The sequence below is a fragment of the Myotis yumanensis genome, unplaced genomic scaffold (assembly GCF_028538775.1).
Source record: "Myotis yumanensis isolate MYYU_CA2020_CCGP unplaced genomic scaffold, mMyoYum1.0.hap1 SCAF_6, whole genome shotgun sequence".
In the NCBI taxonomy this organism is placed as follows: domain Eukaryota; kingdom Metazoa; phylum Chordata; class Mammalia; order Chiroptera; family Vespertilionidae; genus Myotis; species Myotis yumanensis.
In genome coordinates, this window is record NW_027223757.1 from 7,983,572 (window position 1) to 7,998,922 (window position 15,351).

Genomic DNA, 15,351 nt, shown 5'->3' on the forward strand with positions numbered 1-15,351 from the left:
TAAAGGGCAATTTAAAAGGCTCATTTAGAAAGTTTTTACCCTTTTTCTCAAAATCTTCTTTGGAAATTGACCAATTGATGAAATTGGGAGGGTTTTATGGGAAATTCTCATTTTTGTTCTTCTCTGCTTTCTCAGTTGCTAACTAACAAACTATTTCTAATTAAAATGATTAACTCTTTTACTAATGACATTTTATTCTATTGCAACAACTCTCTCTAAATATTATGGCAGCAGTATGAAGATAGGGTGGAAATAAGAGAGCAATCTGTTTGCAAAAACATGCTTTGCTGAAAACAAAAATCTTATAAAAGTAGGAAGAAAAACAAGAACTTTCTGTGTTTTTGTGCCATTTTTAGTACACATGTAGATTATTCAACCTTGTGGATACAATTATCCATTCATTTTTGGGGGTTTGCTTTGTTTTCAAATAGAAATCCCTGTGATTCTGCAATTGTACAAAACATTGCAAATCACAAATTGTTCATATAGAGTAGTAATAACAAAATTTAAAGGGTTGTATTTATTTTACATACCTTACAATTCCTTTCAGGAAAGGGCTTCATATTTAGACAAGAACCCTATAATTTTCTTCTTTTTCAATAAGAAACCTGAGCCCTGGCCACTGCGTCTCAGTGATGGCTGTGCGCCGAAGGGCTGCAGGTTCAATCCTCAGTCCTTTGTCCTCAGTCCTTTGGGGGCACCTGCAGGAGGCAACCGATCAATGTGTCTCACTCACATCAATGATTCTCTCTCTCTCTCTCTCTCTCTCTCTCTCTGCCTCTCACTTCCTTCCACTCTCTTTAAAAATAACGGGGAAAATATCCTCCGGTGAGGATTAACCAAAAGAGAGAGAGAGAGAAAAGAAACCTGAATCTTTCTGTTCTGTTTGCTCTGTCAATAAAAGAAGGTGTAGTGTTGTTTTTTAATTAGCCCAATGTTGATCTTGAGTAATGGTTTTTCAAAGGGAGGTCCTCATTCAGCTCCAGCTTGTCATCAGTCATTGATAAAAATGTTTCTGAACCTCAGGGCTGCCATTTATTAACTCTTACCATGTTCCATTTACTGCACTTTATCAATTTTATCTTTTATTTTATTTAATCCTCATGGCAATAATCAAATATAAGTATTGTTTCCACCATTTTATAAATTATGAAGTTGAAGTTTAGAGTTAATTAATAATCTTAAGGTCACATAACAAGTGTGAGAAAAACCCAATGCCAGGACTCCTCAGCTTGGGCACTAACCACTGTGTTACACTCCCAGGAGTCATTTGTTTATTTAGCTCTTCATGCAGCAGATACTTTTCAAGCACCTATTTTGTGCAAGGCATCCTGGATACAGTGGTAAACAAAGGCAGGGTAGCCCATGCCATGGTGGAACTGACAGTCTGCAGAAGAGACAATCACAGTGAAGAGTGGGTGGAAAAGTCCATGAGAGGGGAAGTGTAGGGTGTCAGGGAGCACATGGCAGACACAACCAACCACCCAGGTCATCTGAAGGAGGGCATCGAACAGGCTTTCACAGGAAGAAACATTTAAGCTGGAGCCTGAGAAATGGCCGGGATTGGGTACCAATGTTTTCAAAAGTTGAGATGTGAGAACAAGTGTGGGGCAGTAAAGGAAATGGAAGATATTCCGGAATATTTGAAAACGTAGGTTCCAGGAGTGGAATAACAACAGAGAAACAGACCAAGATCAGTCATTAAGAGAGAGAGGCTGGAATGAAGGAAAATAAAGTTATGTTGAAGACACAAGGCTCCCAAGGAGGCAGAGTGGGAGAGAAATCAAGAGCACAGGTGGAGCCCTAGCTGGTGTTGTTCAGTGGATAGAGCTTCGGCCTGTGGACTGAAAGGTCCCGTGTTTGATTTCGGTCAAGGGCATAGGCCCAGATTGCGGGCTCAATCCCCAATAGGGAGTGTGCAGGAGGCAGCTGATCAATGATTCTCTCTAATCAGTGATGTTTCTATCTCTCCCTCTCCTTTCCTCTCTGAAATTATATATATATATATATATATTATATATATTATATATATATATAATATATAATTATATATATTATATATATATTGTATATATATATTAAAAGCATAATATGTTAATTAGACCGGACAGCCCAACGATCTTTCGGACGTCATTCTGAACATCCTTCCGGGTGAAGCCGCAGCAGCGGGGCCTGAGGCAGAGGCGGTTAGGGGCAATGAGGCAGGCAGGCAGATAGGTTAAGGGTGGTCAGGTAGGCAGGCTGGTAAGTGGCTAGGAGCCAGCGATCCCGGATTACAAGAGAGATGTCCAGAGGGATTGGACCTAAACTGGCAGTTGGACATCCCCCGAGGGATCCTGAATTGTGAGAGGGTGCAGGCCGGGCTGAGGGACCCCCCTCCCCCATGCACAAATTTTGTGCACCAGGCCTCTAGTGTGTATATATATTATATATATATATATTTAAATATATTTTATTGATTTTTTACAGAGAGGAAGGAAGAGGGATAGAGAGTGAGAAACATCGATGAGAGAGAAACATCGATCAGCTGCCTCCTGCACACTCCCTACTGGGGATGTGCCTGCAACCAAGGTACATTCCCTTGAACCCGGGGCCCTTCAGTCCGCAGGCCAACTCTCTGTCCACTGAGCCAAACTGGCTAGGGCTATTGTTTTTTTTAAGAGCACAGGTGGAGGTGGAGGTGGAGATTTGGAGCAGAGGAGAGACTTCCCTTTTCTCTGAGGCCAGAGTGGGAATAGGAAGAATGGGCCTGGAGACACCTAAGTTCAGGATGGGGTTGAGGGGAAGATAGGAAAGGGGTGGACTTGAATTTGAGAGGATTCCCACCAAATGGTTACATACTTTTTAGATCTAACCGAATAGTTCGCATTTTTTAATAAAACATTTATGTTGGAATATTTTTAAAATTGACAGTTCAAAGATGTTAGTTCTTTCATATGTTTAAAGTGCTTTATCTTAGGAAATTCCCAATTTTTATGCAAGGTCTGTAGACTATTGTAATTATATAGTGCCATCTTGGCCCCCAAAGAGAGCAATTAAAGATGTGTTTTCATAAAAACTTTCATGAGTTAGATTTTTAATTAGAAAAAGATAGTATAAGTAACCTTGACATTAACATTGGTTATACTCTTATCAAGTGCTTGCAGTTCTTGCATTTTCTCTCATTTTAACAAATGAAATAGAATGTTATATTTGTATTTAAACACCCTTGATTAATTTTTTATGATAGTTGGCTGGGAAATACATATATAGTTTGGCAAAATGTCCTCTGGGGAAAAAAATAGGTCTCAAATAGCCATTGTTTAGTGTGTCTATAAATGGAGCTTCTCTTTCAATATGCAATAAACAGCCTTTTCTCCATCCGCCTGCCTTAGATCTCTGCGGCTATTAAGGGCAGGCACTGAGCACTTGAAACACTGTAATTTTCGGATGACCTCAGGCATGATATGAGCATTTTTCACTTTTTATAACTAAAAAAATAAAAGCACCATGAAAGATTAGTTAGGTTCTGTGTTAGTTTGATAAGGATGCCATAACCAAGTACCACATACTAGGTGGCTTAGAATGAGATGTTGATTATCTCCAGTTCTCGAGGCTAGATAGCCACGCTCCCTGAGACTCTGGGTAGAAGCCTTCCTTGCCCCTTCCAGCTGCTGCGGGCGGCCTGCATGATTTCACATTCCTTGGTTTGCTGCATTGGCTCAGTCCTGCCTCTGTGCCTCTCTGTGTTTGTGTCCAAATTTCCCCTTTGTATCAGGACACTAGGAGTCGTGGATTAAGACCCGTCCTGACAGCCTCATTTTAACTTGATTACGTCTCTAAAGATTCTGTTTCCCAATAAGATCACGTTCTGAGGTACTGGGGTTAAAACTTTCACATAGCTTGTGGGGGGTTGGGGGGCGCAATTCCACTGATACTAGGTTCTATTAAGAGTACATTTTGTTTTAACCAAGTAACAGTCATACACTTCTTTAAAAGGAATACTTCTGACTTTCTATATTTTTTTTCAGTAACCTAGGCTAATATGACTTTGATTATATTCATAAAATATCATTTTGGGGGCTGCTTTGTTCTTCAATTGTCTTTCCACCAACAGTGCCTAAAGCTAACATGAAACACTTTCAGGACTGAATTTTCTCCCATCTGTTTCCTGTATACACTTTGGTGGAATCATTAATGAACTAAGATGAGGAGAAAAAGAAGCAAAGAGCAAAAGGGAAATGTAATAATTCACCCCAGAAGCCATTCTTTAGTTGTTTTTCTAAGGCTACTGTAGCTTGGTAATCCTCAACAGACTGATAAATTCATTCTTCCCAAATATGAAACTAAAAGGCTTTGAAGGAAAATTATCATTTCAAAACAAATAGCAATCATTCACTTATTAATAGAATATTAATTTATTGATAACATAAGTATAGTTCTAACAAAGCTTATGGAGATTAATAAACATTTTGATAATATTTATCAAAGTTCCTTCTTTTAGAAATATCTTATTTATTTGTACATTCATTCAATAAATATTTTAAGGTGCTTTTTGATGCTCAGCAATATTCTAGGTACTGAGAATGTAGCAGTGATAAACACATAAAAAGTTAGGTAATGCCTTCATTGTGGCACTTATATCCTAACTAGAGGCCCAGTGCATGAAATTTGTGCACTGGTAGGGTCCCTAGTGGCTGCCAGCAGTGTACTCCCTCGCTTCCCCCAGCCAGCCCCACCCCCTGGTCAAACTCCAGGACGAACTCCTGGTGGAGGGGACAATTTGCATACTATGCTTTTATTATATAGGATTATATAGGATGGGGGGAGATGGATGGTAGAGAAGACTATTAGTGGCTCTATTGAAGGTAGATGGAGAAGGATCCAAGACAGAAGGAGGGAGGTGAATTAGAAGGTTGTTGAAGTCATCCAGTCAGGAGACCAGTGTCTGGAACCAAGACAGAGCAGTGGAGGTGGTGAGCGGTGGTTGGATACTGGATGAGTTTTGAAAATAAAGTCAGCAGATTTGTTGATGGATCTGATTTGAGGTATGAAAAAAGAAGTTAAGAATCACCCCAACTTTGTACTGAATCAAACAAATAACTTGAGGAAGATGTTTCTTTGTTACAAAATGAAAAGAATTTTATTCATGTGCAAATTGTTAAGAGCAGAGCTTTCCAAGCAGATTTAAAGATGGGCTGGCAGGCAGTTACCGCCTTTAGGACATTTATTCGGAATTAAATGAAGTAATTAAGGAAGTGGAAATGATTGCTCTATCTGTCATAGGAAACAAGAACGGGAACTATCTTCTCACTTTTGCCAATTAGAGGTGGAAAATAATCACAATGGTGCATTTATAAAGGGAAAGAAAGAAAAACAGATTACACATAAAATTCTTAAATTACTTCACCTGGTTTCTGGAGATATTAGGAAAATCTAATTTGATTTTCTGAATAAAGCAAAAAAAAACAACAAAACACAAACCCTTTTAGATATGGAATTACTTTTATTTGGCTACTGTCTGTGGTTAGCATCATGATTTTACCAATCTGGTCTGAGTATACTTTGGCATTTTTTTTGCACATTTCATGTGGTGGGCTCTCTGCCAACCTTTGGGGAAGGTAATTTGCTCCACATCTGTTGGTCAACCCCTCTTCCCTTCCCACTCTCTCTGTTCCTGTTGTTTACCTTGTTGCTCCCACCCATCAGATAACCATCAGAGCATGCAAACATTCTAGACTGGTCCTGGTTGGGATTTTTTCCATATACTGTCCCTCAGCCTGTGAAGTAGTTCCTACTTGACATTTATATAAACCAGAGGGAGTGGTTTGTGGCTCTAAGAGTGCTGGGCCATTGTGTGTACACAGGGTTCAAGATGCACAGAATATACCTTGAGAACCAGCCCTTGCCTTAGGACGGCTTTATCCACCATCTGGGACTATCTCAGGCTATGGCTGTGGCATTTCCAGCGAGCCTGAGGGTGCTCAATGGTGGGTGTGTCCCAACCAGAGTAAAGAGTTATCTGTGCCATCGGCTGTTCCTTTAAACTTTTCCACTTCAGTTTTATTGGTGTGACTGGGTATCTAGCAATTATGCATTTTAAACCCTAGGATATGCATTTAGTGTTTTAGAGTAAAATGCTGTAGCTATTTTTTTGTGACATACAAAGTTTTGAGAGGTTCTTCCCCAAGAGGACAAAGCATCTAGGCTGCCCACTTGTTCTGAGACTAAAAGTATTAATGATGAATGATGACCTGGGTTGCTCCTGTCATGGGATAGGTGATTTTCTCTTCTCCTTGGCCAAAGACTAAATCTTACATGCTGTTAATTTCCTCAATGGCTATGTGATATTTGTCACTAAGGGACTCTAAGATTCTAGCAGATGTGTAGATCTGATGATAAAGTGATGATATGCCAGTAATGTTTCAAGGTAGGTTTGCTTTCTTCTTATATTACTGGTTTCAGTCTAACATCCAAAACTTCTTTCACCTTAATTGATGTGCATATGATTGTCCTGTTATTACATAGTTAAAAATGATAAAAAATATTTCAGTCTGCTAACAGTCTTATAATTTTGGATATATAAGCATACACTTGTCTATGCAAAATGTCTCCTATCTATCTATCATCACCTATCTATCATCTATCTATCTATCTATCTATCTATCTATCTATCTATCTATTTATCTATCTATCTATCTATCTATCTATCTAAGAATGTTGTGTGTATGTGTTTAATTATTCCTCTATAGTAAGCTCTTTTTACCTTCTTCATTTACCAATATTCATTGGTCAAAACATTATAAAACATCTTACTTCAAATACAATCAGGTTTTCCTAAAAATGCAGAGGCTTATGAATAAAAAATAAATTTAGTCTTGGTTACTTGTATGAATCCATGAAGTGGGAGTGGGTGGGCACTGCAATGTAAATTATGACACTCAGAACAGTGCTTACTCAGTAATCACAAAATAGACACACATGTCAGTTGTTCTTATTTGTTGCAAGTGAATGAAATGTATTTTTTTAGTTTTTTTAATCTTTGTTGTTAAAAGTATTACATAGGTCCCCTTTTCTCCTCCATTGACCTCTTCTAGCCTATCCCTATCCCCTACCCCAGGCCTTCACCACCCCATTATCTGAGTCCATAGGTTACGCATATATGCATACAAGTTCTTTGGTTGATCTCTTCCCACCTACCCACCCTCCCTCACCTTCCCTCTGAGATTCCACAGTCTGTTCCATTGATTTTAGATGCCAAGAAGTGAGATCTATTAAAAAGATTCTGGGTGCATCAGTGTATGGAGGGAAATGCTGACTGGGCAGAAAAGAATTAACTCAGCAGACCTGGTTGCTCAAAGCCTGCACATTTCAAATAAAGCGATGTCTGAAAGAATGGCCTTGACTTGCTCCTGTGAGCTAACCTCTGAGCACTTGGAAGATGACACCTAAAAAGAGTGTTTTGTCTACCGGAGGCCTTGGGCCATGTTGCTCCTCTTTGATAAGTTTACCTTAATGATGTGTTTTATGGTGAACACCTGCTTTGGGGGGAACAGGGATGGGGAAGAGATGGAGCTGGAGAAGCTGGAGTCAGTATGGAAGCATGGGAAATTAAGCACGTCCCTGCGCAATTCCACGGGGAGGGGACAGGCCACTCACCTCTGAAAGCTCGCACATGGTTTCTCCCGAGCTTCGCACCATGGTCTTTCACCTGTGCTGATTCCAACCCGTGTCCTGTCACAGTAATAATATAACAATGTGTCTAGTAGAATGGCAGACATTTAAGCTGACTAGTCAATATTATTTTATATTGATATTAAATTTAAAAACCACATTTATAGATTTGTGCATTATTCAGAAAAAAACTTTAATGTTCATTTTTACACTAAGCTTCCTGCCTAACAAGGTGGCTCAAAGAATAATAAACCTGAGCTCAAATCTAGTCATTTATGTGGGTGTGATCTAGGCCAATGGCTTAACCTCTCTGAGATTGATTCCTTGCTTTTAAAGAGTGGATGATACTCCCATACACGGTGGTTATGGATATTAAATGAGATACCAGTAACTTTTACAAGCCCTCAGCATAGTGCTTGGCACAGTGAGGCATTCAAAAATATATTATTCATCCTCTCCTACTCCTCTTTCTCCTTCTCTTCCCTCTTTCATCCCTATCAAAACATCTACTAAATTAGAATGTATAAATGTCTAAGCCACAGAAACATCTAGTGAACATTGGAATTTATAAATGTAGTCTGTAATAGTAGCCATATTCACTTTATGTGCCAACAGATTTTATTTCATATACAATATTTTAAGTGTGAGAATTAAAAAAAATATTTTATGCCAAATAGCTAATATCTATGTCTGATATTTATTTTTCATAAAAATTATTCTCTTAATCCTTCCCCCCTAATTAATATAATTGTTTCTAGGGGCATAAAATCAATATGTCGCATGGCAAACATGGCCGTCCTTTGATGAATAAAAATATGAAAATAGATGAGGGGAAGGGTTCAATATGTATTGGTGTTTATAAACTAGTAAAGTGACACAAGTTATTCACACACACGTTAAAGACTATTTTCCCCAAATGCAGGAAGTAGTAAAAATTATGTCAGATACCTGGATATTCAAATATTTCATAAAGTTCAAGGAGAAACATTTGATCTCTTTTAAGTCCTAAGAGAAAGGAAATAAATCTCATTACATGTCATTAAAGGGGCTGCATAGCAACAATAAAGGGACAGGAGAAAAAGGAGAGAAAAATGCTGTAACATCAGCTCCAATCAGGAATTAACACCAAGGTATAGTCTGCCACAGAGCATGCGCATTTTCCCCGAGTTGCTAGAGACTTTTAGAGACCAGGCAATCCTCTTAGAGCCAGAACTAGAGTGTAAGCCTAGTTTGAGGAGAGCTTCTAGAAGGGGAAGCCACAGAGGCAAGTACCTCTTTCTCCTTTCCTTCTCTCTCATCTCCATCTCCCTCACCCAGTCAGGAGGTTCCATTCTCCTAACGACCTCAGATTCAGCATGAATATCTGTAGAGTATCTGAATGTGACTGACAGGGCCAAGAGGAAGAGAATCTTTCCAAACACTTTACCAAAAAAAGTTTTTCATAATTTTGTCTTAATAAAAAAAAAGATAATTGTGCTCTTGAAAAGTGCCTTATGGATCTCTATCTAGTGCCCAGAACTGCAAATTGGTGAGCAACAAAACCACATTATCTTTATTTTCCATTAAGTCAGACTCTAATAAATTGCCCTCCTTTCTGAATCTCCCTCTTGGCTTCCAGGACCATGACCTGAATCTACCACAGTAATCAGATTGGCGCCATAAGTGCTTACATATGTGACAGGAGAGACATGTTAGCAGGGAGGTTTTCTATTATAACATTGCACACACAAAAAAGTACGATATAACGTTGCCACACACAAAACAGTATGAGCAGCCACAATAGTACAGATCTCCTCTAACTGATCATTTGTTATCTAATAAAAGAGAAACATGCAAATTGACCATACCTCTGCTACACCCACCAGCCATGCCCACCAGCCACGACCACGAGCCAATCAGGAGCAGATGTACAAATTAACCCAACTAAGATGGTGGCGGCCATGGAGCTGGAGCAAGCAGGAGGCTTGGGTTGTCCCCGGCGATAGGAAAAGCCAAGCTTCCCACCAGCCCTGCTGGCCCTGAGCTCTGCTCAAGGCTACAAAGTTTCAATTATAGAAGATAAATAAATCCCAGATACCTGCTTCCAGCCCTCGGCTGTGGCCAGCCTGAAAAAGGCCCTCAGCTCCTCACCCAGGCTGTCCAGGCACCCCAGTGGGACCCCCCCCCCCACCCTGAAGGGGCTGTGGGCAGCCTGCAAACAGCCCTCAGCCCCTCACCTAGGCTGGCCAGGCACTCACGAGGGACGCCCACCCTGATCCAGGACACCCTTCAGGGCAAATCAGCCAGCCCCCACCCATGCACCAGACCTCTATCCTATATAATAAATGGTAATATGCAAATTTACCCTAACAGCAGAACGACTGGGAATGACTGGTCACTATGACACACACTGACCACCAGGGGGCAGATGCTCAATGCAGGAGCTGCCCCCTGGTTATCAGTGCACTCCCACAGCGGTGGTGGTAGGAGCCTCCCTGCCTCCTCAGCAGCGCTAAGGATGTCCAACTGCAGTTTAGGCCTGCTGCCTGCTGGCAAGTGGACATCCCCCGAGGGCTCCCGGGCTGTCAGAGGGATGTCTGACTGCCAGCTTAGGCCCAATCCCCCCGGGGAGTGGGCCTAAGCCAGCAGGTGGACATCCTCCGAGGGGTCCCAGACTGCAAGAGGATACAGGCGGGGCTGAGGGACCGCCCTGAGTGCACAAATTTTTGTGCACCGGGCCTCTAGTTGTAAATAATGCTTTAAGCAAAAAGGGATAGCAAAGCTTGTTCAGCTTGTTCAGTCATTAGTAGGACTTTTATATTCTCATGTAATTTTTGATAAATGGAGGAGTTGTTTTTGTTTTGTTTTTTTTGTGTTTTGGTTTCACACAATACTTATGTGCAATTGGATAGTGCTTGTAGAAATATAAAGATCATTCGCTAGTTGGGCCGATGTGCTCGGTGATTGAGCGTTGACCTATGAACCAGGAGGTCATAGTTCAATTCCCTGTCAGGGCACGTGCCCAGTTACAGGCTTGATCCCCAGTAGGGGGAGTACCGGAAGCAGACAATCAATGATTCTCTCTCATCATTGATGTTTCTATCTCTTTCTCCCTCTCCCTTCCTTTCTGAAATCATATATATATATATATATATATATATATATATAATTCATTAGTGTGTATTTTTTGGCAACTCTTTGCAGTAGGTTGGCCAGAGGTTTATTTTCTCCCTCTTTTACTTGTTAATGTATTAAATAAAAAATTGATTACATAATGCTAGATCCTGTAATTCAGTGTGCTTAAAATATAAAACCTATATATTACTAATTAAATTGACATAAGCATTTTTATTTTAAATGGACATATTTTTCCCTAATTTCTGTGTGATTTTTTTTAAATTTTGTTTTATTGCTTAAGGTATTACAAAGACTATTACATATGTCTCCTTCTTTTTTTCCCCCTTGACCTTCCCCCGGCCTCCCCTACCCCCCAGTGTCTTGTGTCCATTGGTTATGCTTATATGCATGCATACAAGTCCTTCCGTTGATCTCTTAACGCCCCCCCCCCAACCCTCCCCAGCCTTCCCGCTGTAGTTTGACAGTCTGTTCGATGCTGCTCTGCCTCTATTTTGTGTGTTGATAGCCCTCAGACTGCACCTCCTCACTTTGTGTAGGAAGACACTGTGGGAAATTTTTCAGAAACAACTCATATTTCCCACAAAAAGAGAGATTTTGGCACTATGATTTTATTTGTGCCTATCTCCTCCCTAAGATTCCAAAAGATATTTGTAAATACCCCTGCTGAGTGCGTTTTAGTCACTAACCACATATTTACTGGCAACTAGTGCTGAGAACTGTGCCCGGTACTAAGTATATAAAGATAAATCCAACTTCTCATGATCTGAGTCACTGGGGACACAGGTTTGTAATAGCTAACTATAAAAGAATGTGATCCTTGTCATCTGAACAGCATACCTGGGACAGAAGAAGTAGTTACTTCTAGTTGAATAACTGGAAAAGATTACATATAAACTGAGTGATGAAAACTGACCAGGAATTTGCTAAGAAGAAAAAGAGGAAAGTAAAGGTATTCTAGGTATTTGTGTTCAAATAAAATCATCTACTCTTCTTTCCCATGCACAGACTGAAAAATTCATTCATTCATTCCTTCAACAAGTATTTAACGAGTTCCTACTGTGACCAAGGAATTCAGAAACAAGATACTTCTAGGTCTGTGTTGTGTGAGAGTCTGTGATTGCCTAGAACCCAGAAACCATTTTTCTTTGCTATATATATATATATATATATATATATATATATATATATATCACATTTAAAGATCCATTAAGAGAAAATTACATTCTTTCAGTTAGCCTACAACACACAATGAGTGCCTACCATATGCTCAACAGTGTTTAGGAGAGAACACTTACAGAAGGATTGAAGGGTTATGCCCATCCAGGCACAGTTTCTTAAAGACCAGAGAAGTTGGGATTGAGTTTGGTGATTGGCCATAGATAGGAACAAAAGAGAGAGAGGAGGAAAAGAGGCCTAGATGCCAGGCAAGCTGGTCAAAGAGGTTTTGGGAGGAGCAGATCAAGGGGACGATGGTACCAGCAAAGCTGAAACCAGAAAGGCCAGTGGGCTACGGAACTGCTCAGTGGTCACTGCTGGTGAGAGGGCCGCTCCCAGGAGCTGGGCAGGAGCAGCTGGCAGGGAAGGAAGCAGTGAGCACGGTAGAGGAGAAGCAGGACAGGCAGGAATGAGGTCCAGAGAAAATGTCCTGCAGAGTGGCAGAGGCCTGCGTATGTTTAAGGCAAAATGGACGTGTGGATGCAATTTATTGCTTTTGGGGATCAAATGTCTTGGCATATTTATTATTTCATGAAAATTCTCCACTTCAATTTTCTTTATATATTTTCAGGTTAACACAATCTGTGAAAAACTTTATTTATTTGTTCACTGAATATATTACATATGTATAGACTTTTTCCTCATTTTCAACTGTTTTTAAATTTTAAGATGCAAATGGACATTTGCAATGATAAGTAGGCCATATTTCTAATGATTATGTATAGCTCACGCAATAATTTTGATTCTTATTACATGGAATAGTTTTCATTGCAATGGCTCATTTTATCCTGAATAATTTTATTTATATGCTTAGAATATAAAGTCACTATTACATTTTTGCTACATAAATAATAAGCAGTGTCAACAGTGGAATTTAAAAGAGAATGATTACCAATGAAAACTGTTATTTTTGAACATGTATTTCACAGCATGAGAACAAAATGTATTCAGCCCTTCAATTTATAAAGAGAGAGAAATGTGTTTAAAATTGGAATTGCACCATTCAGACAATAATTCCTGCAGTCATAAGAGAAATGTAAATGCTTCATGTCAGTGGGTAGCGAAAAAAGTCACATTTCAATAAAACACTTGGCTACATAAAAATCTCTTCTTTTAAAGAGAGAAAATTGAAAGTCAGGAATCCAGCAGCGGACCTTTAACATGACTCAGAATCAGAAAACTATAGAGATTGAACCCAGGTGATACATAGAAAAAAAACATGATTCTATGAGAAATCTGATGAGCATCATCACTTCTTTACTTTCTTCTGAGCCAAGACAGACCTTAATTCAAGGTCGATGAACCCCAGCATATTACGTATTTTAATGATCTTCATAAACAATAAGACCTATTGTCAATAAGAATTGTAAGTGGGCGTTGATTTCTTTTTCCAGTGGGGCTGATGCTTTTGCCCTGGTTAGTCAGTACTCTTGCACTTAGGATCCTCTGAGTTCAAAGCCACACGGTGAGAGAAGGTTTGCCAGGCTGTGAAACAGAACACAGCCAGCTGACCAGCCAGAGGTGAAAGCTGTGCCCTTGCCTGTGCTAACAGGGCTCCCACTGCAGGTCACTGAGCTGGGAGTTCACCTAGAGAGAGTGTCCTCTGGAGGTCTGCACCTGGTTCAAACCCAGAAGTACCAGTATGCTCGCTTAGTGAAGTGGGAAGATGGTCCAGTTTAGCTGTGGCACCTCCTGCTCCCCCTTTAGGCCCTGCTGTAATGTCTCCCATCTTTTGCACTGAAAGTGCCCTCTTTCCCTTCCCTTATTCCACACCGCCCATCCTGGACGAAATCCCTTTCTCGAAAGATGCTTGTATGCGTGTGAAAGCCCCAGCATCAAGTCTCCCGAAGTTTTTGAATGTTAAGTTTGTCTCCAAAGGATTGTTTTTCTCCTTACAGCTATCAAAGGTAATTGCCAATCATATCCAAGGTAAATCATTTAGGTATTTTAGAAATCTTCCTACAAATTTCACCACGATGAGTAGCAAAGGTCTGACAGAAAGAGACAGGCAGTTTTTGCATTTATTCTTTTTTTTAACTTTACAGCGGAAACCCGCACTGGTGGTAGAAGATCTTTTTGAAGACATGAAAGATGGTGTTAAGCTGCTTGCTCTCCTGGAAGTCCTGTCTGGGCAGAAACTGGTAAGAATTTTTCCTGTGACCAGACTCATCGAATTCTTCCCATCTGGAATTGGCGGCGGTGGGGTTGGAAGTGGAAGGGACTCTGCCCACATAAGATAAAGTTTTTCTTTCTTGTAGTCAGTAAGATGCAGGAAACACTAGTCTATTGGTCACTTCTGGGAGCAAGGAATACATCCCCTTTCTTGTTCCTTCATACCTTTAGTAGGTTTAAAATAGTGTATACAGTAGCAGCAACCTTAGAACTAAGAGCAGAGACCTCCTCAGTAGTCAGTCAATCATGGTTAACTCTTGCACCGTGTGGTACCCAGGCAGCTTGGTTGCACAGGGACATCTACCTCACTTGCTAGCGAGTGTTAGCTGGCCATGTGGAAAGGAGTGTTGGTCCATTCCGGTGTGTTTATATAGCCCTTTGTTGAAAAGTGAGCTGAAATCAACGCGGCAATTTTTCATAAGCTTGTGGCCACCCTCCAACACCAGCGCTTTGTCACAGGAACAGCACGTTCTGAATCATTTGCTTTCAGACACAGCAAAAGCGGCAGAGTGAAAAACAACACTGACAGTGAGCGCTACGTTTTTCCTACTATACTCAAATCATAAAATATTTTTTTTCTGGATTATATTTATTTTTATTTCAGAGGGATAGAGAAGTAAGTAGTTTGCAAACATAAGCTATTATAAATGCTATTTACCATGATTAGAGAAAGGAGCTCAGGAAATGGTCTTCATCATGTTGTATACAAAGGGTTCAAAATTGGGAGTACTTATCTTTTCTGTATCTATTGCATCTTGACAGGTGCTACACAATCATTATTTCTTGGGTAACTTAGTGGTTTTTTTTAATTGCTTTTGCCTGAACATAAAATTTCTAGTTAATGTTGTGAAGAGAGTCCTCAAAATAGCTTTTGGAAGAGGTTGTTTATTGAAACATACAAACTGATAGTAATGTTGTGTAAGTCATTTTCTAGTTTGATTCCTAGCAGATGCTTCCCGTGGCCCGGATGCCATCTCTGCTCACGTCTGATTTCAGCCACGCAATGGGGGCGTCACCCAGGTCCCCACCAGCATCTGACCTCAAGCACTGGTAGCATATCTCTGGGATTCTGCCCTCCGGGCTTATCAGAGCCACAGATTGCACCAGGCAGCCCTCAAGTATAGGAGAGTTAACGGTCCCCGAGGACCCTCAACCAATGGCAGTGGGAGTCCATGAATAAATGCTCCCGCCCGG

The 15,351-nt window shown here is 40.4% G+C and overlaps 1 protein-coding gene across 2 annotated transcripts in view; it reads left to right on the forward strand.

Moving 5' to 3' along the window:
- The window catches only part of SYNE1 (spectrin repeat containing nuclear envelope protein 1), a 384,525-nt gene that overhangs the window by 70,704 nt on the left and 298,470 nt on the right, over positions 1–15,351 (forward strand). For both annotated transcript variants that reach the window (XM_070417448.1, XM_070417449.1), the window contains exon 4: positions 14,031–14,126. In XM_070417448.1, coding sequence (XP_070273549.1) covers positions 14,031–14,126 — 96 coding nt within the window. The remainder of the gene's footprint in view (positions 1–14,030; positions 14,127–15,351) is intronic.